Source organism: Trifolium pratense, linkage group LG3 (assembly GCF_020283565.1).
Source record: "Trifolium pratense cultivar HEN17-A07 linkage group LG3, ARS_RC_1.1, whole genome shotgun sequence".
Taxonomy (NCBI): Eukaryota; Viridiplantae; Streptophyta; class Magnoliopsida; order Fabales; family Fabaceae; genus Trifolium; species Trifolium pratense.
In genome coordinates this window covers 11,445,548-11,469,917 of record NC_060061.1, presented here as the reverse complement: position 1 = coordinate 11,469,917, position 24,370 = coordinate 11,445,548, and the positions used below count along the sequence as shown (strand labels likewise).

Here is a 24,370-nt window from a genome sequence, read left to right as displayed (position 1 = left end):
ATCTCCAATGAGGGTATGTAACTAAATTTCATAGAATGATAGATTCCTCTTAAATTTTGTCTTATCATCAGAGAAACTATAATGTTACGGTGTGAATAACAAAGAAATGATTCAAATGTCTTATTTAAGTGGTCCGGTTTAAATAATTTTGTTTATAAAAATGAGTTGCTTAAGAGTTACATAATTTTATATCAATGGAATAAAATATGTATGAGTTACATAAATATGACATAGTATTGTAGGAACTACTTGGGTATGAAACTTAAAGCAAGTTCTTATAAAATATCTATGGGAGATGCTCTCATACACATTTTGGTGTTAAATGTTAATTCCTTATAAAATTGATTGTCTTTAAAAGATGATGTCATAACTATTGAAGATGCTGTTAATGTGTGTCAAAAAATTAAATGAAATTCATTTAAAAACATAAGAGGAAAAGAGTAACCCAAGAGAGATTAGATGACGCAGATTTGTTATAGCTTAACTAAAGTCATGAGTTTGATCTATGGCTTGAGCATATAACAATGTTAAAACTTTTAATAGAGTTTGCAACCATTTGAGTCTCACAAGACTGAGTTCGATATCCGGTCTAAAAAAAATAAAATAGAGGGAAAGCATATTTAGAATGTTGATTGGCTTTGGGTAAAATACTTAGGAGGGTGTATTGGATTGAGATTTCATGAGATTTTAAAAGACTTTTTTATGACAAAAAAATCTTGAGGTATTCAATCAAGACTTTTACAAAAGTTAAATAAATCTTGTGGTATTCAATTAAGACAAACATGATTTTTTTTTCAGGGCAATAAAATCCGTTGGTATTCAATTGAGATTTGGTACTACTTTTAAAATGTCTACTGGTATTCAAAAGTCTACCGATTTTGATGGATTCTTCTATGGAATGGATTTTGAGAGACTTTTTAGTTGAAAATACACTTGAAAGACTTTTTCAACAATCTCACCAAAAGCCTTGAGACTTTTTTGAAATCTCCAAGACTTTTTATTTTCATCATCACTGTATCAAATTTTTTTTTCTTTATTTTTTCATAGTTCATCATCACTGCACTCCTTCTTCTTTTCTTTGTTCACTTGTTCAAGAATCTCACCAAAAGACTTGAGACTTTTTCAAACTCTCCAAGATTTTTTACTTTCATCATCATTATATCAGTTCTTCTTCTTCTTCTTCTTCTTCTTCTTCTTCTTCTTCTTCTATCAAATATGTTTTTTTGCAAAAAAATATTTTAACAAATTCTACATCTTTTTTACAAACTTTTGATTCAATACAACTTTTTACGGCAATTTTTTTTTTCGTTACCTTCATCTGCTTCTTTTCCCATCAATGGTGATAATGATTTTTATTTGTGATTAGAAACATATACGTGAAAAAAATGTAAGGCTTTTTTTTTGTTTAAAAATTTGGATTCCCAAAAAAATATAATTTATTTTATTAAAATTTATTGATTCTTTTAAAATTTGCCTAATATACAAAAGTTTCTTAATATATAAAGTATTATGAAATCTTGATTGTAAAAAGTTTTTTGAAAAAAATCTCTCAAAATCCATTCAAATCATGTGTTAAAAATCTTGATTGTAAAAAAGTCTCTGTAAAAAAGTCTTTAAAATCTCACAAAATCAATATAGTCCAACAAAATCTCATAAAATCATCAAGACTTTTTTTGCCAAAATTGTCTCATGAAATCCCAATCCAATACACCCCCTAAATACCTTAATTGAATATTTTTTTAATAAGCATTTATTGAGGAAGAATTTGTGGACAAAGTCATTTTCATACTTGAATCAATGAGAGGGAACTTTTCTTAAGAAAATTGAAAGGGAAAATAAACGTGGCATACCTACCCTATAAAATTCTAAAAAAGGCATAACTTTAAGCCACGTCAATACCTGTTATAACAATAGTAACATCTCATATTATAATGAAACAATTTCGGATGCTTCATCTACAAATACCATAACCATCTGATCCGAAATTTGTTTCTTCCAGTACATCCATGTTCTCTGAGGCAAATCATGCATTGCCTCTCTATATATTGTGATGTAGATATGACATGTTTGGAAATGGAAAAAAAAAAGGAATTCTAAAACCTATAATTCACAATTTACAGATGTTACAATAGATATAAGATAAAACAATTGATAACAGGTGAAAGAAGCTTGTGCAGCAATGACTCCTCAATTCTTAATGCTTTAGAATCTCACATTCTCTATTGAAAGAGAAGTCATACCCACAAATTATGGTAACTTATATAAACGCGCCTTGTCCACGAATCCTGCTTCTAATAAGAGAAGTTTTGTGGTCTTCATTGTTCTATAGGGTGCATGAGCAGGCAGAAAACCAGTATCGTACTGCCCAACGCCATATTTATCTCTTCATCACAATTTCCACTCTGCAACAGTCAAAATCATGTAATGATGTCAGGTTCATCATCCAACATAACAGAATGGTGCAATCAAATATAAGCCACATAGTTAAGGTCTATTGAAGTAACCACAAATTTTTTAGCTCAGGATAGTCAGATAAGGCTAAATATTTGAATTTACGAAATGCAACCTGATCGATCAAGAGACAAATATGCTTTTAAGAAATATTTCATTATGTATAATATTGTAGTCTACTACACTACAATTTTCCACCTTCAAGATGATCGTGATCTAGATAGTCTTAAACTAACCTAAACTAAAAATTAATTGGTGGATTAAAGAAAAACATATCTTGTCATCAAACAATTTAACTTAACATTGAAACTTACTGAAAACTATGCCAATATCTTATTTGAGCCAAACTTCTATAAGGACTATTGAAGTTAAATTTTCAAATTGAATCAGAGACAAACCAACTGGGCCAAGCAAGGCTATAATTGCCAACTTCAAAAGCTCAAGCAACATTTACGCACAAGCATCAACCATTTCACAATAAGTATGTCTAACTCTAAAAAGAACATTTGCATATTTTTATTTTATATCTTAATGTTTGAAAACAAAAACTAATATCGCAGATAAAATATTTGATTGAAAAACTCAAAAAAGCATCAAAACGATAGTCTGTCTCATTCTCATAAATTTTACTCAACTTACTCTCAATATAAATTGAAGTTTGGACCTAGACCTGTTAAGGATGGAGTTCTTATTCTCAACCATATGAATATCCCTTTTAAATACCTAAGGGGTGTTGCAAATTCTACACCTTCAGTGGTATAGATGCAGGACATCAACCTTAGCACATGTGGCAATACTTGTCTTCCAATCTTGATTTTAAAGAAGATAAATGTGTATATGGGTATAACTTCAAGAACTTTTCCCCATTTGCTCTTTCCATCCTATGCATTTGTTGGTCTTTTTGATCCATAACCCAATATAAGAGGGTAAATAAGTAACGATTGATGGAACTTCAGGTTTTCATCTGAAATTTTCAACTTCAACATGGCAATTAAGGTGCTGGTACAACAAGTTACCAGTGATCTGTTTTCCTTTCAATTTTGCCCCTGATAAAGCTCAAATTATCCAGAGGTGAGAAAGAAAATGATAACTGCTGAAGGCCGAAAAATTCTAACTACCCGGTAGCATGTTTCATCTTGGTTCCCCACAAGGCTTTTAAAAACACATATTCGGCCACAATTTGTGCCACAAAGAGGTAAAGGCTTTGACATCTCTTCAACCGAAATGTGACCCCATCAGCCACATTAAACTACAATTATCCTCATTAGCAAAGATCACTTCACTACCACAATTTAAAACCTTTGATATCACAAAGTCAAACAAATTTGTTGCTCGAAAGAATCACTAATACTACTCCACCATAGATAAGTAGTTCACTACGCCTATATTTGGCATCATGCTGATCCACCGTGATTTTGCAAAAACTGCACTACTCACCGTGATTCTGACATACTCACCGTGATAACAAACATACACTACAACACTACTCTAAAATATTAAATATGAACATATGAAAAAATTCTAGGACTATATACTGTCTAGTTTCTCAGGGGAAGGAGACTCTCTTAATTCAAGAGTTCAACCGCGATATAAGTAAAGTCTATCAAAAATCACACACAACATGATCTTATAATATTTCAAATTGCAACAAATTCTAACAAAATCAATGATTAAAGCTTAAGCAATATTGATTATTGATTCATACCATGAAAATCCTTACGTGGCGAAGCGAAGCAAAGAATAGAACGACCCAAAACAGAAAGAGAAGACACAATACCAGCAACATAAAACACCATAACCAAACCAAGAACCCATGGCATCAACATAAACCCAATTATGAAAGTAACTGATCCACACAACATCAAAGCCATTGAAATTCCTAAAACAAACGACGCAAATCCCGCCGGCGTTATTTGACTCGCCGACACCGAACGTCTCAACGCCGACGGATGTACCGGAACGATCGGAGCTCGATCGGAATAAGATAACTGCGTTGAAGGAGATTGTAGAAGATTGAAAACTAGAGATGATAATTCACAGATAATCTTCGATTGTTGATCTTGATTTTGATTTTGATTTTGATTTCCTCTCATCATTTTTTCGAAAATCAGAGGGGAAAAAAATGGAAAATTATATTATCTGCAAGAAAATTAAAATTAAAGAATATGTATGAATGAATATTTGAATTTGAAAGGGGAATAGATTTACACGCTTTTTGATTATTTTGAAAATTGAAATGGTTGACGACGACGTTTTGAGGAAAACTTTGATTAGAAGGGTTTGTTTGGTTTGAAGAAAAGAAAAACTGGGTTACGTGAGGAATGGATAATTGGTTTTTGAAGATGAGGGAGGTACTTTTATTTATTGTGAAAATAAATAAAAGCACCTACCAAGCAAGAATTGACATGAAAGATTGAGATAGATAGATAGGAATGGGATCTCATGACGTGGACCTTATGTTATGTTATGGCTCTTATCTTCTTCAGTTTTTTAATTAATTACTAGTACTGTATTTCTTTTTTCATAGAGTAGATTGGTAGGATATTTTAATTTATGGTCATAAATAATTGGTACTTTATAATTTATTTTTTCTTTTCATTTTAGTTTTATAAATAATTGAAATTTACTCTTCGTTTTATGTAATAGTCAACGGCAATCATCAAGGTGTCCATGGTTGGTTTGGTACTTTGGTTAGTAGGAATCAATGAGAGATGATTCTCTCAATTTCTAAAATAAATTGAGGAAATAATGTTGTTTTTTAGACTATTGGATTATAGATGTAGGATAATATTTATATTTAAAATAAATGAACAAAAGTTCATTGATGGCTGTGATGTGAAAATTGAGGAAAATTGAGAATTTTTTTTTTGTAGAGGATCCATTCTCGGAAACAATTATGTTATTACCAAAGTTATCCAAGTAGTAGGAGAAAATTGAAATCATTTGATACAAGAACTAATTTTTGAATTAGATTAGACCGTTCAATGAGCTGGATATCGATGGTAAAAAAAGTTATCCAAGTATGAGATAGATGATTTATTATCTATTTTAATTATTCAAATTTATAGTATATAGATTTTTTTAAGCGTCAGATCCACTGCCAATCACTTTCGGGTTCGGTTGCAACAAACAACCAATTATAAGCATCTTTAGTCGGGTAAACACTAGCACTAAAATTTTGCCACACTCAAACGTTCAGGATACTATTAATAATAAGATGTCCGTCTGAGGGTACTATTTGTCTGAATGTGGATGGGAGTCTTTTGGGGTCAGGTGGATCTGTCGGCTTCAGTGGGCTTATCCGTAACAGTGATGGAACTTTCTTTGGCGGCTTTTATGGTGTTGCGACACATGCAAGTATTCTGTATGCAAAGATAATGGCTTTACTCCATGGGTTAAAATTATGTCGGGACAAGGGGTTTATGAGTGTCATTTTCTTCTCAGACTCCTTGCAATATGTTACTCTTGTTAAGAATAGTGTTTCTCCTTACCACAAGTTTGTGAATGAAATTATTAACATCCGTCAATTGCTGGATAGAGATTGGATTGTAGCTTTTGGTCACATGCTTCGACAGGGCAATGTGCGCTTATATTTTGGCCAAGATGGGGGCTAACTCTGTTTCCCCTCGTGAAGTTTGAAGTTCCTCCTGCTGAGTTGTCTAGCCTCCTCCTTGTTGATGCTTTGGAATTTGCTTTTGTTAGAGAGTAGCTTTTTCTTTTGGTTTTTGTTATGTTAGTTTTTCTCTCTTGTATTCAAAAAATATATATAGATTTCTTTTAGATAGTTTAGTGGAAAAACAAATCATATATATTATGTGTTGAGAAATGAAAAATTGTAAATTCGAACTATACTTTTGTTCCTGCAAGGATTTGAAGGAGTATGCACTTAGCTAGATAGTGTTCTAGGTCTAAGTCTGAGAGTAGGTGAATATGTAAAATGTGATCCTTTAGAAATGGAGAAGAGCCTATATATAATAGGCCTAGGAATAACGGCTTGGGGCGAGATATCCTCGTTACGATGTGGAGATGACTATTATGCCTTTTGAGGAACATATATTCCACACGAGCTATAATTTTTATCCTTAATCTCCCGGGGTTTGATGGAGTCCATTATCCTACCCCTTCTCATATATAGGGAAAATATCTTGACCTAAATGGTGACAAACCCTCCCTAAAATTTTATCACTGCTGCATGCCCAAACCAATGATCAAATTCAGGACTTTGATTAAGTTAAAAAAAATCACTGTCATCTCATATAAGTGTTGTTGGGGCAATGATCGAATTCATGATTTTCACTCGAGTTAATTGAAGTTGTTGTGCAAAACAAAATGTTTTTTGTTTTATTTAGTTTTGCATTCGACAATTTTTGTTTTGCACAACAACTCCAATTAACTCGAGTGAAAATTATGTTTCTAATTACTAATATAGTAATATTTTGCAACTAAATAAATAAAAAAAAAACCCTCATATACAAGGTCAATAAGCATAAGATGGATCAGCCCTTCACAAAAATATTTTGTTTACTCAAAACCATGTCTCATAATATTGTTATTATGTTATTAGTTTTTTGTTTAGCCACAAACCATGTTATTTTGTTAATAAAAACAATGTTCGGAGTGATGTGGACATGTAGTAATAGATAATTTTTGGGGTTATAAACACAATTTGATTTAGAAAATTTATTATTACATGACATATTACTGTTAATTTTGTAGTAATTGCATGTAATTGTGATTCATTATACAAAGTATCCAAATAAGTCTTTTTCACACACACAAAAAATCCAAATCAGTCTAGTAATTATTAGTGTCTCAGAATAATAAAAATTCAGGGAAATAAGTTGATGAAAACATATTATTATTTAGATAAATCTAATTATGAAAGGGAAGGAAACAAAGTGCAGTTTTATGAAAGCCCACACATAGAAAATAACTGCTTACATTGTTCCTACACAGTAGAAACTTACTTAGTAGTTCATTACTTGTCAAAAGAAATTAATTTTTCTAGTAATTTTTTTAAAAAATAAAATTGGAACCACAAATTTGCTGGTGGAGTGGATATTATTGGGCCTCCAACTATGGTAACCATCCCCCCATGTAATTACTCGATGTTTTCTCTCCCCACCCCCCGTGAATCTTTTATCCCCCTGAGTTTCCAATTTTGCCCTTGAAAAAACTTCGGTTCGTAGAAACCGAAGTTTTTTTTTGCCTTGAAAACAAATTTCGGTTTCTAAAAACCGAAATTTACTCTGAATTTGCACCAGAAAAAATTCGGTTTCTGCGAACCGAATTTTTCACAAGGGCAAAATTGGAATATTGGGGGGTATAAAAGAAACACGGGGGCCCGAAGAGAAAACATCTAATTACTCATGCTTGGGCCTGCTGTAACCACTGACCCTGGATCGGCCTGGTAACTGCGTTTAAACACAATTTCATTTTATTGAAATCAAAATAAATCAAATCAATATCAATACTAAGTATTAAAATAACAACAATTTACATTAAAATCTACCTTTTATATTCAACTAACACAAAATTTATAGTAATATAATATAGGCTAAATTGTACTTTTGGCACCTTAAGTTTCAGAAAGTTGCGATTTTGGTCCCCTATATTTCAAAATAGCACTTTTGGCCCCCTAAGTTTCAGGAAGTTGCAATTTTAACCCCCTATGTTTCAAAATAGCACTTTTGGCCCCCTAAATTTCAAAAAGTTGCAATTTTGACCTCCTATATTTCAAAATAGCAATTTTGGCCCCCCTATGTTTACCCCTTTTGCAAAATGGAAGTTCAAGACACTTTTCTAAATGGAAGTTCAAGACACTTTTCTAAATCAAAATGACATAACAAATCAAGTCATTACATATATGAAGTCATTACATAATTAAAAAGACATAACAAAAAGCATGAAGAGTTTTCAATTTCCATTGTTTCCTATTTTTGGATTTGGAATTAGGTTTTTTTTTTTTACGTATAGTGAAAAATCATTTTGAATAAACGTCACGAAGTATCTAGAAGTGCTATTTTGAAACATAAGGGGCCAAAATTGCAAGTTTCTGAAACTTAGGGGGCTAAAAGTGCAATTTAGCCTATAATATATTATACTAGAAGGTGTACCTTATATTGTAAAAATATTATAAAAATATATAAATTGTCAGAACCGGACCGGTCATCGAACCGGCGAGCTCACCGGTTTAAGGTTCAATTGGTCGGACCAGGTTCAATCGGGGTCGAACCGTTTTTAATTAAATATATATTTTAATTAATATATAAATAAATATATATGAATAATTGCTCAATATTTCATAATTTCACACAATAAAAAAATAAAATATCACAAGTCAAAATAAAATAAAATTTATAATTCAAACCAAATGAAAAATAGATGAAAAACAAAAACTTTTCCTATTCCTACGACGTCGTTGTTTTGTTTCAGATTTTTTTTTTTAAAAAAAAATTAAAACGACGTCGTTTTGCCCTATTTTTTTTTTAAAAAAAAAACTGCAAAACCGCTTGAACCGTCCGCCCGGTTCGCCGGCTCGACCCGGTCCGACCCTAGTTCACGCGTTTTTTTGCCGGTCGGTTTCCTATCCGTTTTTTGCTCAAAACCGAACCGTTTTCATGACCGGTTCACGGTTCGACCAGTCCGACCGGCCGGTCCGGTCCGGTTTTGATAACCTTGGAATTAAGTATCATGCCATATCCCCAATTTCCTTTAGTAAAAATTCAAACTCATCATAAATTCCTAGTCTATAAGTCCTAACTCAAATGACAACACCCATATTGTTAAATTAAATGTCTTCACCGAGTTTAAACTTAGAACTTCATAGTTCTACGTAAATTTTAGATATATTTGTCACTTTGTATAAACACAAAAAAAAAAAATCCATCTTAAGAAATAAAACGTGTCTACTTAGTGTAAAATCATGATGTTTGATTGAGTAAAGATTAGCCATAATGAATGATTGAGTAAAGAAAAAGTGCATACCCAATTTGTAATGTTGGCTCACACTCAAGTTGTTGATAAAGGCCATCACCCTGATGAGTTTGACTTGGATGTGGATGCCGACCATAGCTCATTTCTTCAACACAAGCATTCATTTGGAGTTGATTTAATTGATACCCTTCCAACTGCTAAATAACAAACAGAGTCACTTACTGATTTTCAATATATAGGACACAAATATCAAGTTTTTGGTCATGTATTTTTTTGCATGATTGTTGAGGTGTTTTTTGCATACCCTTTGTCTGAGGGACCTGTTAGCCTCACTTAGCATATGTTCCTACACAAGTAACATTAATTGGTGAGTATAAGAAGATTGCTAGAAAAAGATAGCATAGAATGGTAAAAGGTAGCAAAATTGTTCTCATTCTCATATACCTTGCGTTGAAGATCAGAGAGCTGGTCCAGCATGAATTGGGTCTGCAAAGGAAACAAATTTACAAATTGATTATTTTTCCTGTGGAATTTCATATAGTAATTGGCAATTGGCAAAAGTTCAAAAGTTGCTGAGTACCCTTGTTGATCTTATTTTCTTCAAGGACGAATCTAGCTGCCTTTCAAGTGTCTCTAGCTCTTTACTGCTAAGAGGGCCAAGATCTTCTCCCATAAGGTTCCTAACAAGGTAAGGTATAAAGGTCAAAAACATTTTTAGTGACTTTGTTTATATAAGCTATATTTAAAGACAAAAGAAAAATATAGCATAATCAGTAATCACTACCTCTGGGACCGTTGTAATGCTTCAGAACGTGCTTTCAGCTTCAAATATTCCTGTTGACTGCTTAACTCCTATATTCATAGGCAGATTATAGGAAAAAAAGTACTTAAGGCATTGCTTACAAAGAAAAAGTACTCAAGGAACATGAATACACACACAAAAACAAAGAATCTTATATATGATTTATGAACACACTAACACACTCTCAAATTGATTGAAATTTATGTGTCCCAGTAAATCTTGTAGCACCAGCCATGCATAAATTTAGAAGAATCTCTTTAAATTTCAACGAAATAGAGAATATATGTTGAAAAACAGGCGAAATTTAATGACTATGTTCCTTTTGTGACACTTTATAAGCAAATTTCACCTTTCTAATTTGGGGATCCAACTTTCTAATAGATCGCAATTACTTGCATGACATATGAGAGAATGAGAATACACAAGAAATGTGTCATCTGTATTTTTTGACATTCCTAGGTTTCTTTTTGACAAAATTGACATTTTATGTTAAAAATAGTATATCATTTTTTGAAAGTAAAAAGATCATTTTTATATTTTAGTGACTATTTTATTAATAAAAACAAATTAAAAGGACAATTAGCATGAGATCAAGAAGGTAGGGCTATTGAGTATTACCAAGGCTTCTCTTGCAGATACATTAGTCTCAGGTGCACCATAGTTACATTTCTGATACCTCTCTAGCGTTTTGAGCATGCTGCAGAACATTGACAAAATAAATTACATATTACATACAAAATTTAGAAAAATAGATTATTGCTTAATGGTTATATTTTTATTAAGTGAGGACAAATTAACCTCTCAATTAAAACACAATTAAAAAATTTCCATTGCCAACATCAAATTATTTAGACCAAAATGACAAAACATTTAATTAAGGACAAAAATGAAAAAGAAGAGGGCAAGACAAAACCACAAGGAAATGCACAAATATTTTTCAAAAGTTGTTTTTTTGGATGGAAAATGACTTATATGTAAATATTTACATTTAAGTCACTATGTTTAGTTTAGTGGTGATGAATTTGGGTAGTATGCTAAAGATCGTGGATTCGATCATCAGTTTCATCGTAAACTAAAAAAAATTATTATTTACATTTATTTTCTAATATAATTATGTAAGAGTGAGCCAAACAATAAATTTGAGGGTAAAAAGCAATTGTAGAGTCAAAAACTTCAAATTCTAGCTTGCAAAGTCAATTCTACTCATATGCCTAGCACATCCAAACACCTTAAAATTAATTTTACACCTCTAAAATCAATTTTGGTTCATCTAAAAGTGAAACCAAATATACAGGTGAGAATTGATGGAAAATAATATTGGACAATTTTCTGTACAAAAAGTTATATAATTTATATTATGTATACTATTATAGGCTTTACAGAAATCAGTAAGCAAAAAGTTAATTTTTTTTTTTTTGAGAAATCAATTTTTAGGGCTATAATCACAAGGCTTCAAAGTTCAAATGACATCAATTCAACCTCAATCTCTAGACCTGATATAGAGATTCTTCAGTGAAAATATTTCATATTACACAAAAAATGAGGAGTCCTAAAAAATTTACAATGACATCACAAACAAATACAAACTTTACCAATAAATTGTAAAAAAATTAACACATATTTTACCTGGTGAATCATGACGAGAGAGATTGCTAAATATGAAACATTGTTATGACCACCAAAGAGAGCAAATAATACACATCAACTATACCCTTATGTGGAAAAGAAAAAGAAAAACCATTGGAATGTTTGTGTGTATGTGGTTAGATTTAGACCATTTATGAGGAGTGTCACTTCTTAATCCAGGAGAAAAAACATGTAACATGTTACCAAAAATAAAATTGTACAAACAGATCTAAAAGGATCAGAGTATTTTCCTAAGGAAAATATGAAACAAGTCATGAAGTGATTGAAAAACTTGTATTGACAGAAGAGATGATAGAGGTCATTCATCTTATTATCCATTGATGAAAATGTGACTGCAGAAAAGACTATTCTTAAATCTTATTCCAATTTTTAACATAAAGTCACTATCATAAATCCAAGGTTTTAAATTGCAGTTGCGGTCGTGGATACGGTTGCGGTTGCAGGTGTTGCAATTGCGGCTGACGCGAACACTGCGATGCAACTGCGGCCGTTGCGGCGTGAAATAATTTTTTATCCGCACAAACACAGAAAAAATACTATAATTATTGTAATTCCTTATATATGTTTTACTTATAATTCTATATAAATTTTAATTCATTTTTAAGACATGGTATCATGTTTATGAATAATATAACTTTGACTCCAATGGAAGAAACATTAACATATATAACATTTATAATTGTTATAGAATTTATGTTCTTAGCCAAGATTCACAAATCTTCTTCTTTCCCCTATTTTAAGTTCTTAGAATTTATGTAGCAGTACCTTCTTGTTGATCTAGATCCAAACTTTCTACCCCATTTTCATCTTCACATAGCGAAGCACAATATGAGTGAAGGGAAGGGAAGAGTTACATAATACATACATTAGCATAGAGCAGCAGAGCACAGTGATGCAAAGAGGAAAGATCAAAGGAAGCTGAAATTGATGAATATTGATATTCGGTGAAACAACTAATTGAACTCACACAACAACACATCTAGTCATCTCCTCGACAACTCATTGAGACATAAGAAGACAGAAACTCTAAAATGAAATGACATAAAGGAAAAAATAAAGGTGAGATTCTCTGAATTTTTACGAAAAGGAATATTGGATAGAACCGTTGCGGTCGTTGCGGTCAAAACTCTGTTGTGTTGCGGTGAAATGTTGTTGCGTTGCGGTTGCGTTGCGGCATCACGTGTGATTTGAGTTCACACCGCAATTGCGGTCCGATGCGGTTGCAGTGCCTACCGCATCCGCAATATTGCGGCCGCATCACCTGATGCGGTCCGCAATTTAAAACCTTGCATAAATCCATCAATCGAAAAACAAAAATCTTCTTTCAAGATGAAGAAATTATTCTTTTGACACATGATGAAATGAAAATATTAAGGGTCCGTTTAAATGAGCCGTGAATCGACAAAATCAAAGTGAATGAAGTACTATATTTCTCACAAAATCAACACTTTGTAGTCTCTTCCTCAAAAAATAAAATGAAACACATTGTAGTCGTACAAAATCACCATAATTTTTCGATTTCACAACTCATAAATTGATGTGACCATTTTTGTAAAAAAAAAGTTAAAAATTGATGACACCATTTTGCTCATTGGACTTATGAAAGATTTTGATTTTTGGATCCAAGACAAGCCCCATGAAATTCAAGGGTTTTAGTGCTTAAAAAAAAAGGGAATATATATTACTATAGTATTAAAAATAATATTAAATAATATACTACTACAGAGTAAAAATAATAAAGAATTTTGAAAAAGTTGAGAAGAAACCCTAGGTTCAGAGAAGTAGGTCATAATTTACATTGTTTGAGTGATTTTGAATTTTGAGCTGCAAAAGCAAAGTAACTACTTAAACTGAAAATGGAAGAAAAAATTGATTTTACACAACACTTAATTTACACAAAAAAGAGACCTGACTCTAGACTTAAAAATTGCTTTTGGGAAACGCTTTTGAACCAGATCTGTTTCAAACGCTGGCAAAGCGAAAAAATGGTAAAATCAGAGTCTGGGTTTAGACCCAAAAGAGGGTAAGAAAGAGAAAGTAACAAAACAAACAAAGCCTTAGCCACACAGAATATATAAAAAATTAAAAATACATAAAATAAACACAAAAATAGATTAAATATACAATATAACAGTGATTTTTCTCTTGTGTTTCTAGTTTAATTGTTTAGTGTTTCCAGTTGCAGATCTAACATGAATATGATTTCAGAAATACTCAAACTTCTATAAACGCCGAGACATTCACAAAAATAGATAAAAATCAAACAGTGAAAATTGAAATTCAACTTTTTCATGTTTTCACAAAATAATATATTACTTATTAAAAAATGAAAAATATCCTTTCTCTATATATGAAAACAGCAAAAATCGTTTTGAGTGAAATCACACACAAGATGTTTTCAAAATAAAAAAGAGTAAGTAAAGTAATCAAGTTTTCTTTCTAGGTTTTAGGGATTTAGGTTTTTGTTTGTTGCATATTTTAGTGTTAATAAGTAATTACCTTGAACTGCTGCAAAACTCGTACAATTTTCCTCTATTGGAGAAGATGATAAGAGCAACTTCAGCATCACAGAGAACAGAAAGCTCATAAGCTTTTTTCAAAATCCCGTTTCTACGTTTAGCGAAGGTAACTTGTCTGTTGATTTTGTTCTCAATTCTCTTCAACTCAACTCTTCCTCTTCCCATATTGCAACAAAATTGGAATAAACTTGTCAAACTTTTTTCTGCTTCTGTTATAATGAGATTTTTTTTTTTTTTTTTTGGTAAAGTGTTATAATGAGATTTATATTTAGGAAAATTCTAGGATGAAGTCACAAATTTCACTCCTTTAAAGAAGTTGCCACTATGGCCAATGAAATGATAAGTTGGACTGATCCACTGCCACATAGGATTATATAGTACATAAAACTTACCATACATCTTCTTATCAATTTTCATTGCAATAAAGTCCCTAACAAATTAAAACTTGCAAAATTACCCCAACTTAATATTGTTTTATTAATTATAATTCACATCATTATTCCCAAATAATCAAACCAAATAAAACAAAAAGAAATTACAATATCGTCAACTTCACTGTTCTTGAATATTACTGACATATTACTGTTAATTTTGTAGTAATTGCATGTAATTGTGATTCATTATACAAAGTATCCAAATAAGTCTTTTTTACACACACAAAAAATCCAAATCAGTCTAGTAATTATTAGTGTCTCAGAATAATAAAAATTCAGGGAAATAAGTTGATGAAAACATATTATTATTTAGATAAATCTAATTATGAAAGGGAAGGAAACAAAGTGCAGTTTTATGAAAGCCCACACATAGAAAATAACTGCTTACATTGTTCCTACACAGTAGAAACTTACTTAGTAGTTCATTACTTGTCAAAAGAAATTAATTTTTCTAGTAATTTTTTTTTTAAAATAAAATTGGAACCGCAAATTTGCTGGAGGTGTGGATATTATTGGGCTTCCCACTATGGTAACCATCCCCCCATGTAATTACTCATGCTTGGGCCTGCTGTAACCACTGACCCTGGATCGGCCTGATAACTGCGTTTAAACACAATTTCATTTTATTGAAATCAAAATAAAACAAATCAATATCAATACTAGTATTAAAATAACAACAATTTACATTAAAATCTACCTTATCTATCAATAATATTGCCTATATTGCTTCAAATGACTTATGCTTAATCTAAGTAAAAAAAAAACTGTACTTCAATTTAAATTGACATGAGTATTACTATAATTTGTTCATATTTAATGACACTTATTATTACTCAATTTTCAGTTAAATAAAATATAAATAATCTTGCTTCAAAAAAAAAAAAAAAAACTTTTGGTAAAAATAAATAAATATAAATAATCTACTTTTCTTTTAATGTTTTATTTATAAATGAGTTAAATAAAAATACCTTTTATATTCAACTATCACAAAATTTATAGTAATATAATATATTATACTAGAAGGTGTACCTTATATTGTAAAAATATTATAAAAATATATAAATTGTTTGGATATCAGATGAATTAAGTATCATGTCATATCCCCAATTTCCTTTAGTAAAAATTCAAACTCATCATAGATTCCTAGTCTATAAGTCCTAACTCAATTGACAACACCTATATTGTTAAATTAAATATCTTCACCGAGTTTAAACTTAGAACTTCATAGTTCTGCGTAAATTTTAGATGTGTTTGTCACTTTGTATAAACACAAAAAAAATATCCATCTTAAGAAATAAAACGTGTCTACTTAGTGTAAATAGCACATCATGATGTTTGATTGAGTAAAGATTAGCCATGATGAATGATTGAGTAAAGAAAAAGTGCATACCCAATTTGTAATGTTGGCTCACACTCAAGTTGTTGATAAAGGCCATCACCCTGATGAGTTTGACTTGGATGTGGATGCCGACCATAGCTCATTTCTTCAACACAAGCATTCATTTGGAGTTGATTTAATTGATACCCTTCCAACTGCTAAATAACAAACAGAGTCACTTACTGATTTTCAATAGGACACAAATATCAAAGTTTTTGGTCATGTATATTTTTGCATGATTGTTGAGGTGTTTTTTGCATACCCTTTGTCTGAGGGACCTGTTAGCCTCACTTAGCATATGTTCCTACACAAGTAACATTAATTGGTGAGTATAAGAAGATTGCTAGAAAAAGATAGCATAGAATGGCAAAAGGTAGCAAAATTGTTCTCATTCTCATACCTTGCGTTGAAGATCAGAGAGCTGGTCCAGCATGAATTGGGTCTGCAAAGGAAACAAATTGATTATTTTTCCTGTGGAATTTCATATAGTAATTGGCAAAAGTTCAAAAGTTGCTGAGTACCCTTGTTGATCTTATTTGCTTCAAGGACGAATCTAGCTGCCTTTCAAGTGTCTCTAGCTCTTTACTGCTAAGAGGGCCAAGATCTTCTCCCATAAGGTTCCTAACAAGGTAAGGTATAAAGGTCAAAAACATTATTAGTGACTTTGTTTATATAAGCTATATTTAAAGACATAAAAGAAAAATATAGCATAATCAGTAATCACTACCTCTGGGACCGTTGTAATGCTTCATAACGTGCTTTCAGCTTCAAATATTCCTGTTGACTGCTTAACTCCTATATTCATAGGCAGATTATAGGAAAAAAAGTACTTAAGGCATTGCTTACAAAGAAAAAGTACTCAAGGAACATGAATACACACACAAAAACAAAGAATCTTATATATGACTTATGAACACACTAACACACTCTCAAATTGATTGAAATTTATGTGTCCCAGTAAATCTTGTAGCACCAGCCATGCATAAATTTAGAAGAATCTCTTTAAATTTCAACGAAATAGAGAATATATGTTGAAAAACAGGCGAAATTTAATGACTATGTTCCTTCTGTGACACTTTATAAGCAAATTTCACCTTTCTAATTTGGGGATCCAACTTGCTAATAGATCGCAATTACTTGCATGACATATGAGAGAATGAGAATACACAAGAAATGTTTCATCTGTATTTTTTGACATTCCTAGGTTTCTTTTTGACAAAATTGACATTTTATGTTAAAAATAGTATATCATTTTTTGAAAGTAAAAAGATCATTTTTATATTTTAGTGACTATTTTATTAATAAAAACAAATTAAAAGGACAATTAGCATAAGATCAAGAAGGTAGGGCTATTGAGTATTACCAAGGCTTCTCTTGCAGATACATTAGTCTCAGGTGCACCATAGTTACATTTCTGATACCTCTCTAGCGTTTTGAGCATGCTACAGAACATTGACAAAATAAATTACATATTACATACAAAATTTAGAAAAATAGATTATTGCTTAATGGTTATATTTTTATTAAGTGAGGACAAATTAACCTCTCAATTATAACACAATTAAAAAATTTCCATTGCCAACATCAAATTATTTAGTCCAAAATGACAAAACATTTAATTAAGGACAAAAATGAAAAAGAAGAGGGCAAGACAAAATCACAAGGAAATGCACAAATATTTTTCAAAAGTTGTTTTTTTGGATGGAAAATGACTTATATGTAAATATTTACATTTAAGTCACTATGTTTAGTTTAGTGGTGATGAATTTGTGTAGTATGCTAAAGATCGTGGATTCGATCATCAGTTTCATTGTAAACTAAAAAAAATTATTATTTACATTTATTTTCTAATATAATTATGTAAGAGTGAGCCAAACAATAAATTTGAGGGTAAAAAGCAATTGTAGAGTCAAAAACTTCAAATTCTAGCTTGCAAAGTCAATTCTACTCATATGCTTAGCACATCCAAACACCTTAAGATTAATTTTACACCTCTAAAATCAATTTTGGTTCATCTAAAAGTGAAACCAAATATACAGGTGAGAATTGATGGAAAATAATATTGTACAATTTTCTGTACAAAAAGTTATATAATTAATAATGTATACTATTATAGGCTTTACAGAAATCAGTAAGCAAAAAGTTTATTTATTTATTTTTTGAGAAATCAATTTTTAGGGCTATAATCACAAGGCTTCAAAGTTCAAATGACATCAATTCAACCTCAATCACTAGACCAGATATAGAGATTCATCAGTGAAAATATTTCATATTACACAAAAAATGAGGAGTCCTAAAAAATTTACAATGACATCACAAACAAATACAAACTTTACCAATAAATTGTAAAAAATTAACACATATTTTACCTGGTGAATCATGACGAGAGAGATTGCTAAATATGAAACATTGTTATGACCACCAAAGAGAGCAAATAATACACATCAACTATACCCTTATGTGGAAAAGAAAAAGAAAAACCATTGGAATGTTTGTGTGCATGTGGTTAGATTTAGACCATTTATGAGGAGTGTCACTTCTTAATCCAGGAGAAAAAACATGTAACATGTTACCAAAAATAAAATTGTACAACCAGATCTAAAAGGATCAGAGTATTTTGCTAAGGAAAATATGAAACAACAAGTCATGAAGTGATTGAAAAACTTGTATTGACAGAAGAGATGATAGAGGTCATTCATCTTATTATCCATTGATGAAAATGTGACTGCAGAAAAGACTATTCTTAAATCTTATTCTAATTTTTAACATAAAGTCACTATCATAAATCCATCAATCGAAAAACAAAAATCTTCTTTCAAGATGAAGAAATTATTCTTTTGACACATGATGAAATGAAAATATTAAGGGTCCGTTTAAATGAGTCGTGAATCGACAAAATCAAAGTGAATGGAGTACTATATTTCTCACAAAATCAACACTTTGTAGTCTCTTCCTCAAAAAATAAAATTAAACACGTTGTAGTCGTGCAAAATCACCGTAATTTTTCGATTTCACAACTCATAAATTGATGTGACCATTTGTGTAAAAAAAAAGTTAAAAATTGATGACACCATTTTGCTCATTGGACTTATGAAAGATTTTGATTTTTGGATCCAAGACAAGCCCCATGAAATTCAAGGGTTTTAGTGCTTAAAAAAAAAAGGGAATATATATATTACTATAGTATTAAAAATAATATTAAATAATATACTACTACAGAGTAAAAACAATAAAGAATTTTGAAAAAGTTGAGAAGAAACCCTAGGTTCAGAGAAGTAGGTCATAATTTACATAGTTTGAGTGATTTTGAATTTTGAGCTGCAAAAGCAAAGTAACTACTTAAACTGAAAATGGAAGAAAAAATTGATTTTACACAACACTTAATTTACACAAAAAAGAGACCTGACTCTAGACTTAAAAATTGCTTTTGGGAAACGCTTTTGAACCAGATCTGTTTCAAACGCTGGCGAAGCGAAAAAATGGTAAAATCAGAGTCTGGGTTTAGACCCAAAAGAGGGTAAGAAAGAGAAAGTAACAAAACAAACAAAGCCTTAGCCACACAGAATATATAAAAAATTAAAAATACATAAAAAAAACACAAAAATAGATTAAATACAATATAACAGTGATTTTTCTCTTGTGTTTCTAGTTAAATTTATTTATTATTTAATATTTAATTGTTTATTTAGTGTTTCCAGTTGCAGATCTAACATGAATATGATTTCAGAAATACTCAAACTTCTATAAACGCCGAGACATTCACAGAAATAGATAAAAATCAAACAGTGAAAATTGAAATTCAACTTTTTCATGTTTTCACAAAATAATATATTATTAAAATTAAAAAATGAAAAATATCCTTTCTCTATATATGAAAACAGCAAAAATCGTTTTGAGTGAAATCACACACAAGATGTTTTCAAAATAAAAAAGAGTAAGTAAAGTAATCAAGTTTTCTTTCTAGGTTTTAGGGATTTAGGTTTTTGTTTGTTGCATATTCTAGTGTTAATAAGTAATTACCTTGAACTGCTGCAAAACTCATACAATTTTCCTCTATTGGAGAAGATGATAAGAGCAACTTCAGCATCACAGAGAACAGAAAGCTCATAAGCTTTTTTCAAAAGCCCGTTTCTACGTTTAGCGAAGGTAACTTGTCTGTTGATTTTGTTCTCAATTCTCTTCAACTCAACTCTTCCTCTTCCCATATTGCAACAAAATTGGAATAAACTTGTCAAACTTTTTTATGCTTCTGTTATAATGAGATTTATATTTATACTAAGAAAATAAGATTATTATTATTATAAATGATTTGTTAAGATTATGAGCAAAACCATCTTTATCAAGCCCTAATGTATGTAATGAAAACTAAGAAATTAAATTTCTCTCTCTATCTGTCTTTTTCTGGCTGTGTTGTTGTGGTTAACACACTGCTAACTTAGTGACAGTGACACGGCCAATCAAATTTTAAAATTGTGAAAATTTATATAAACCGTTGTTTTCTATTGTGAGTGAGTGGGTAACAAAATTTTCTGCTGCACGTAAAGTGTAACAGTACCTAATCTCTTTAAGTTGAGAGTAATTTACTAGATTATTTTTATGAGAGTAAAATTTATCGATGTAATTTGGATGATTATCAATTATTAATTTAGTTTAGTTTTGATTATCAAAACTTGGGATTGGATGGGGATGGGGTGAATATGGGGGTAAAAATGAAAAAGCCACCAAATTCAATAGAAGAAAGGTCTAGTGACGATTTTAGCTCTATTTGGTAATAATTTTTTAGGCATTTTATATTTATAGGGTTCGTTTGGTCCATCTTTTTTTTAAGTTTATGCAAACAGTTTATGCAATATAAATTAGTTTTTATGTTATTTTATAAGTTCACACTAGTGAAAATTGTAATTTTATAAGCTATTTTATCATAAACTAACTTAACAAACTTATAATATATAAAAATTGCATAAACTGTTTGTATAAACTCTAAAAAAAAGTTTGGTCAAACAAGCTCATAAGCTAGTTCAACCGCTAATTTTACTAAACACTACAAATTCAATCAGATATAGCTTATTCGCTATAAGTTGAAAGCTAACTTATAAGTTATTCGCTATAAATTCATCCGCTATAGACTAACTTATCAATTATCCCCTATTTTTTTTACCGATTTGATCACTTTAAGAGCCTTTTCATTTACTTATGAAATTGGTCTCTTCGTTTTAAAAACATTCAATTTTGAATTACTTTAAGAGATTTTTAACATGAAAATGGTGATATATTTTGGGTCTGTTTGGTAAAAATAAGCTATAAGCTAGCTGATAGCTGAAAAGCTAGCTTATAGCTGATAACTGAAAAGCTGGCTAATTGAAATTAAAGTGTTTGGTAAAATTAGCTTTTGAAGTGGTTAATAAATATAAAATGACATAATTGATAGTGGGTAGTTTATTTTTTAGAGTGAGTAGTTATTAAATTAAAGGGTAAAAATGGAATAAAGCGTAAAAAGCTATAAGCTATAAGCTCAAACACTACTTGAAATAGCATATGGAAAAAAGCTATAAGCTAGTAAAAAAAGTTTGTTACCAAACACCTTTAATATTTTGAAACAAGCTTATAAGCTCATAGAATAAGCTATAAAGGCTCTGTTTGGTAACACAAATAAGCTAGCTTATAGCTTATTATATGAGCTTATAAGCTTGTTTCAAAAAATTAGAGGTGTTTGATAACAAGCTTTTTGTATTAGCTTATAGCTTTTTTTCAGATGCTATTTCAAGTAGCATTTGAGCTTATAGCTTATAGCTTTTTACACTTTATTCCATTTTTACCCTTTAATTTAATAACTACCCACTCTAAAAAATAAACTACCCACTATCAATTATGTAATTTTATATTTAATAACCACTTTAAAAGCTAATTTTACCAAACACTTTAATTTCAATAAGCTAGCTTTTCAGCTATAAGCTAGCTTTTCAGCTATCAGCTAGCTTATAGCTTATTTTTACCAAACAGACCCAAACTAGCTTATTTGTGTTACCAAACACACCCTTTATTTGAATTGATGTTTTTTACTTTTTAGGAGGCTTTTACGTCATTTAAAATATGTCACTTTAATATGAATAGGTGAATTTTATGAGTGAGTAAAATTGAAGGCTAAAATCGTAATTAAGCGAAAAATGAATGACGATAAAACACACCCTTGAACAAATTGGAGTATAATAAAAGACGAAGGGGGTAAAATATTGTTGGGTTTCAAGTGTGATTATTTAAGATTTTTGGTTGAGATGTGGCGTCTCTCTCTTGTGTGGTCCTGAAATATTGACCCATTGTTTCTCACAAGCTTCCCGAACTCCCCAACAAATATTTAAAGAATACTACTAGTGGTAATAGCAGTAAAAACCTTAAATTTTGGATGGGGTAATTATCAAGAAAGATAAAGGAACATAACAGAGTAACGTGGCAAACCAACGAAGGAGTTGGAGCGAAACTGATTTACTCCTGAATGATATCGTGGTCGTGCAATCATGCGACCTAACCTTAAGGAGGGGTGTGTGTGTGGACTCTTGTACTCATAGTTCATATGTGTTTACCCAAATACCCCTCATCATGTTCATGTTCATGTTCATTGTTAGAATTCAGATTCCAAGTTCCAACTCCATCACCTGATATGGCCAAATTGTCAAAATTAATAGTCGCTTTAAATTCTTAGACAAAATTAAATCCTCAATCTTTTACCTACCTTATGAGTAAAACTTATATTATAGTAAACTAGCATATAATTTATTGAATTAGATTATAAATTTTGTTCGATAAAAATAAGAATTGTTTGATAATTACTAATTAGTTTCTCTAATTAACTTAAAGGCGTTTTTTAAATGTTATTTTAAGTAGCATTTTTTTTAATCAATATCTCATCTCAAGTAGTTTTTTTTTGTTACAATCTCAAGTAGTGTTTGAGCTTATATAGCTTATAGTTTTTTAAATTTTGTTCTATTTTTATCCTTATTATTTTCATTTTATTATTTCTTTATCTAAAAAAAAAAAAATATATATATATATATATATATATATATATAATAACTACCCAATAAGATATATTTTTATGTCATTTTATACTTATAACAACTAAATTTGTTAAATATTTTAATTTTATTCTATTAGCTTTTGTCAAATTTGTCAGTTACAAGATATAAGCTAGCTATCATAGCTTATAACATAATTTTAACAAACACGGGTAATTTTATTTCCAGCCTTAGATTCCCAGGAATATGTTTAGAATCCATGAAACAAACACACCCTAAAGCTACATGTGTAGCTTCGTTCTCGACACATCTTAGTATGTATTTGGTTTTGTGGTGGACAAAATTGAGTTTGACAGAATTGATTTTCATAGAATTAAGTTTGACAGAATTGATTTATGTTTAGATATATTCATACAAAAGTGAGTTGAACAAAGAATTTGAGTGTAAAAATCAATTATAGAATCAATTCTGTCAGAATCAATTCTACTTTTGATAAACCAAACAAGTCAGAATCAATCCTACACGTCTAGAGAATGAACTCTGGCTGCTCCATAATTGAAATCAAACATACACTTAAATGTCGATGTAATATGGGTGTTTCTTTAGAAGAGGATATATATAAAATTATAAATGTCGGTTTTGCCCTTTCTATGAAAATTTAGTGTTGAGTTTGTAAGGAGACAAATAAATTTATTTGTTAAGAGTGAATTGATGTGGTGATTTATTGAACTTTTTGTTTGGTTAATTTCATCCCCTTGTCTTTTTTTGTTTGATTCAACAATCTCTTATACTTCTTGTTTAAGAGATTTGTCTATTAATAAACTTTAGCCGATTCAAAAACAATAAAAAATAAATGAGGTTACTCACGCTCTTGCTACGGCGGTCCCATATTTAACTAGTGTCCAATTTCTAGTTGATATTCCTGATTATATTGAACACATTTTAATCGATGATAAGCATTTTACAGTAAAAATGAAAGGGAAAAAAATATTCATAAAAAACTACTATAAATGTGACTCTCGCTTATTTTATTTATAAATTCATGGATTTTTAATTCCTTTTACAGTTTGCCCCTTCTTAAATCTAAGCCTCTGAATAAAATAATCAATATATAATGGAACAAATTTCATTTCCTGTCATGGGAAAATTAGTACCAACCTTAAACGTCATCTTAATTAAAGTGAAACAATATA

The 24,370-nt window shown here is 30.4% G+C and overlaps 3 protein-coding genes and 1 long non-coding RNA gene across 10 annotated transcripts; 1 reads left to right on the top strand and 3 right to left on the bottom strand.

The window, feature by feature from the left end:
- The first annotated feature begins 1,742 nt into the window (after nt 1-1,742).
- LOC123914262 lies at nt 1,743-2,099 on the top strand. The gene is made up of 2 exons (XR_006811785.1): nt 1,743-1,998; nt 2,057-2,099. It is a non-coding gene; the product is annotated as an uncharacterized LOC123914262 (long non-coding RNA).
- LOC123914258 lies at nt 1,906-4,898 on the bottom strand. Its single transcript, XM_045965349.1, has 2 exons — nt 4,157-4,898; nt 1,906-2,402 (listed from the first exon to the last, which is right to left on the bottom strand). Exons 1-2 carry the CDS (start codon nt 4,545-4,547, stop codon nt 2,389-2,391), a joined length of 405 nt encoding a protein of 134 aa, XP_045821305.1. The 5' UTR covers nt 4,548-4,898; the 3' UTR covers nt 1,906-2,388.
- A 2,394-nt stretch (nt 4,899-7,292) lies between these two features.
- On the bottom strand, nt 7,293-14,596 carry LOC123914256 (MADS-box transcription factor 1-like). 3 transcript variants are annotated; one of them, XM_045965341.1, is made up of 9 exons: nt 14,336-14,596; nt 10,808-10,886; nt 10,172-10,239; nt 9,968-10,067; nt 9,832-9,873; nt 9,692-9,733; nt 9,439-9,584; nt 7,821-7,865; nt 7,293-7,558 (listed from the first exon to the last, which is right to left on the bottom strand). In XM_045965341.1, the coding sequence occupies exons 1-9, from the start codon at nt 14,518-14,520 to the stop codon at nt 7,528-7,530; spliced, it is 738 nt and encodes a 245-aa protein (XP_045821297.1). In that variant the 5' UTR covers nt 14,521-14,596; the 3' UTR covers nt 7,293-7,527. The 3 variants fall into 3 exon arrangements, with proteins under 3 accessions (XP_045821297.1, XP_045821299.1, XP_045821298.1); XM_045965343.1 differs by having other exon boundaries at nt 7,821-7,833; XM_045965342.1 differs by having other exon boundaries at nt 9,439-9,581.
- Nucleotides 7,293-20,626, bottom strand: LOC123914257 (MADS-box transcription factor 1-like). Of its 5 annotated transcripts, XM_045965347.1 has the most exons (9): nt 20,188-20,445; nt 17,531-17,609; nt 16,895-16,962; nt 16,689-16,788; nt 16,568-16,609; nt 16,430-16,471; nt 16,176-16,325; nt 15,308-15,389; nt 7,293-7,521 (listed from the first exon to the last, which is right to left on the bottom strand). In XM_045965347.1, exons 1-8 carry the CDS (start codon nt 20,370-20,372, stop codon nt 15,339-15,341), a joined length of 717 nt encoding a protein of 238 aa, XP_045821303.1. In that variant the 5' UTR covers nt 20,373-20,445; the 3' UTR covers nt 7,293-7,521; nt 15,308-15,338. The 5 variants fall into 5 exon arrangements, with proteins under 5 accessions (XP_045821303.1, XP_045821301.1, XP_045821300.1 ...); XM_045965345.1 differs by lacking the exon at nt 7,293-7,521 and having other exon boundaries at nt 15,078-15,389; nt 16,180-16,322; nt 20,188-20,626; XM_045965344.1 differs by lacking the exon at nt 7,293-7,521 and having other exon boundaries at nt 15,078-15,389; nt 16,180-16,325; nt 20,188-20,618.
- Nucleotides 20,627-24,370: the final 3,744 nt, after the last annotated feature.

Bases quoted from the DNA above. Each gene is read 5' to 3' on its own strand.
- LOC123914256 (XM_045965341.1), bottom strand. From the start codon at position 14,520: ATGGGAAGAGGAAGAGTTGAGTTGAAGAGAATTGAGAACAAAATCAAC. The intron at 9,734-9,831 runs GTATATGAGAAT...TTACTTGTGTAG, and splicing joins TCTCTGATCTTCAACGCAAG to GAACATATGCTAAGTGAGGC. The intron at 7,866-9,438 runs GTATGCACTTTT...GTTTAAACGCAG, and splicing joins GAGCCAACATTACAAATTGG to TTACCAGGCCGATCCAGGGT.
- LOC123914257 (XM_045965344.1), bottom strand. From the start codon at position 20,372: ATGGGAAGAGGAAGAGTTGAGTTGAAGAGAATTGAGAACAAAATCAAC. The intron at 16,326-16,429 runs GTATGCAAAAAA...TTTGTTATTTAG, and splicing joins ACAGGTCCCTCAGACAAAGG to CAGTTGGAAGGGTATCAATT. The intron at 15,390-16,179 runs GTATGCACTTTT...GTTTAAACGCAG, and splicing joins GAGCCAACATTACAAATTGG to TTATCAGGCCGATCCAGGGT.
- LOC123914258 (XM_045965349.1), bottom strand. From the start codon at position 4,547: ATGATGAGAGGAAATCAAAATCAAAATCAAAATCAAGATCAACAATCG.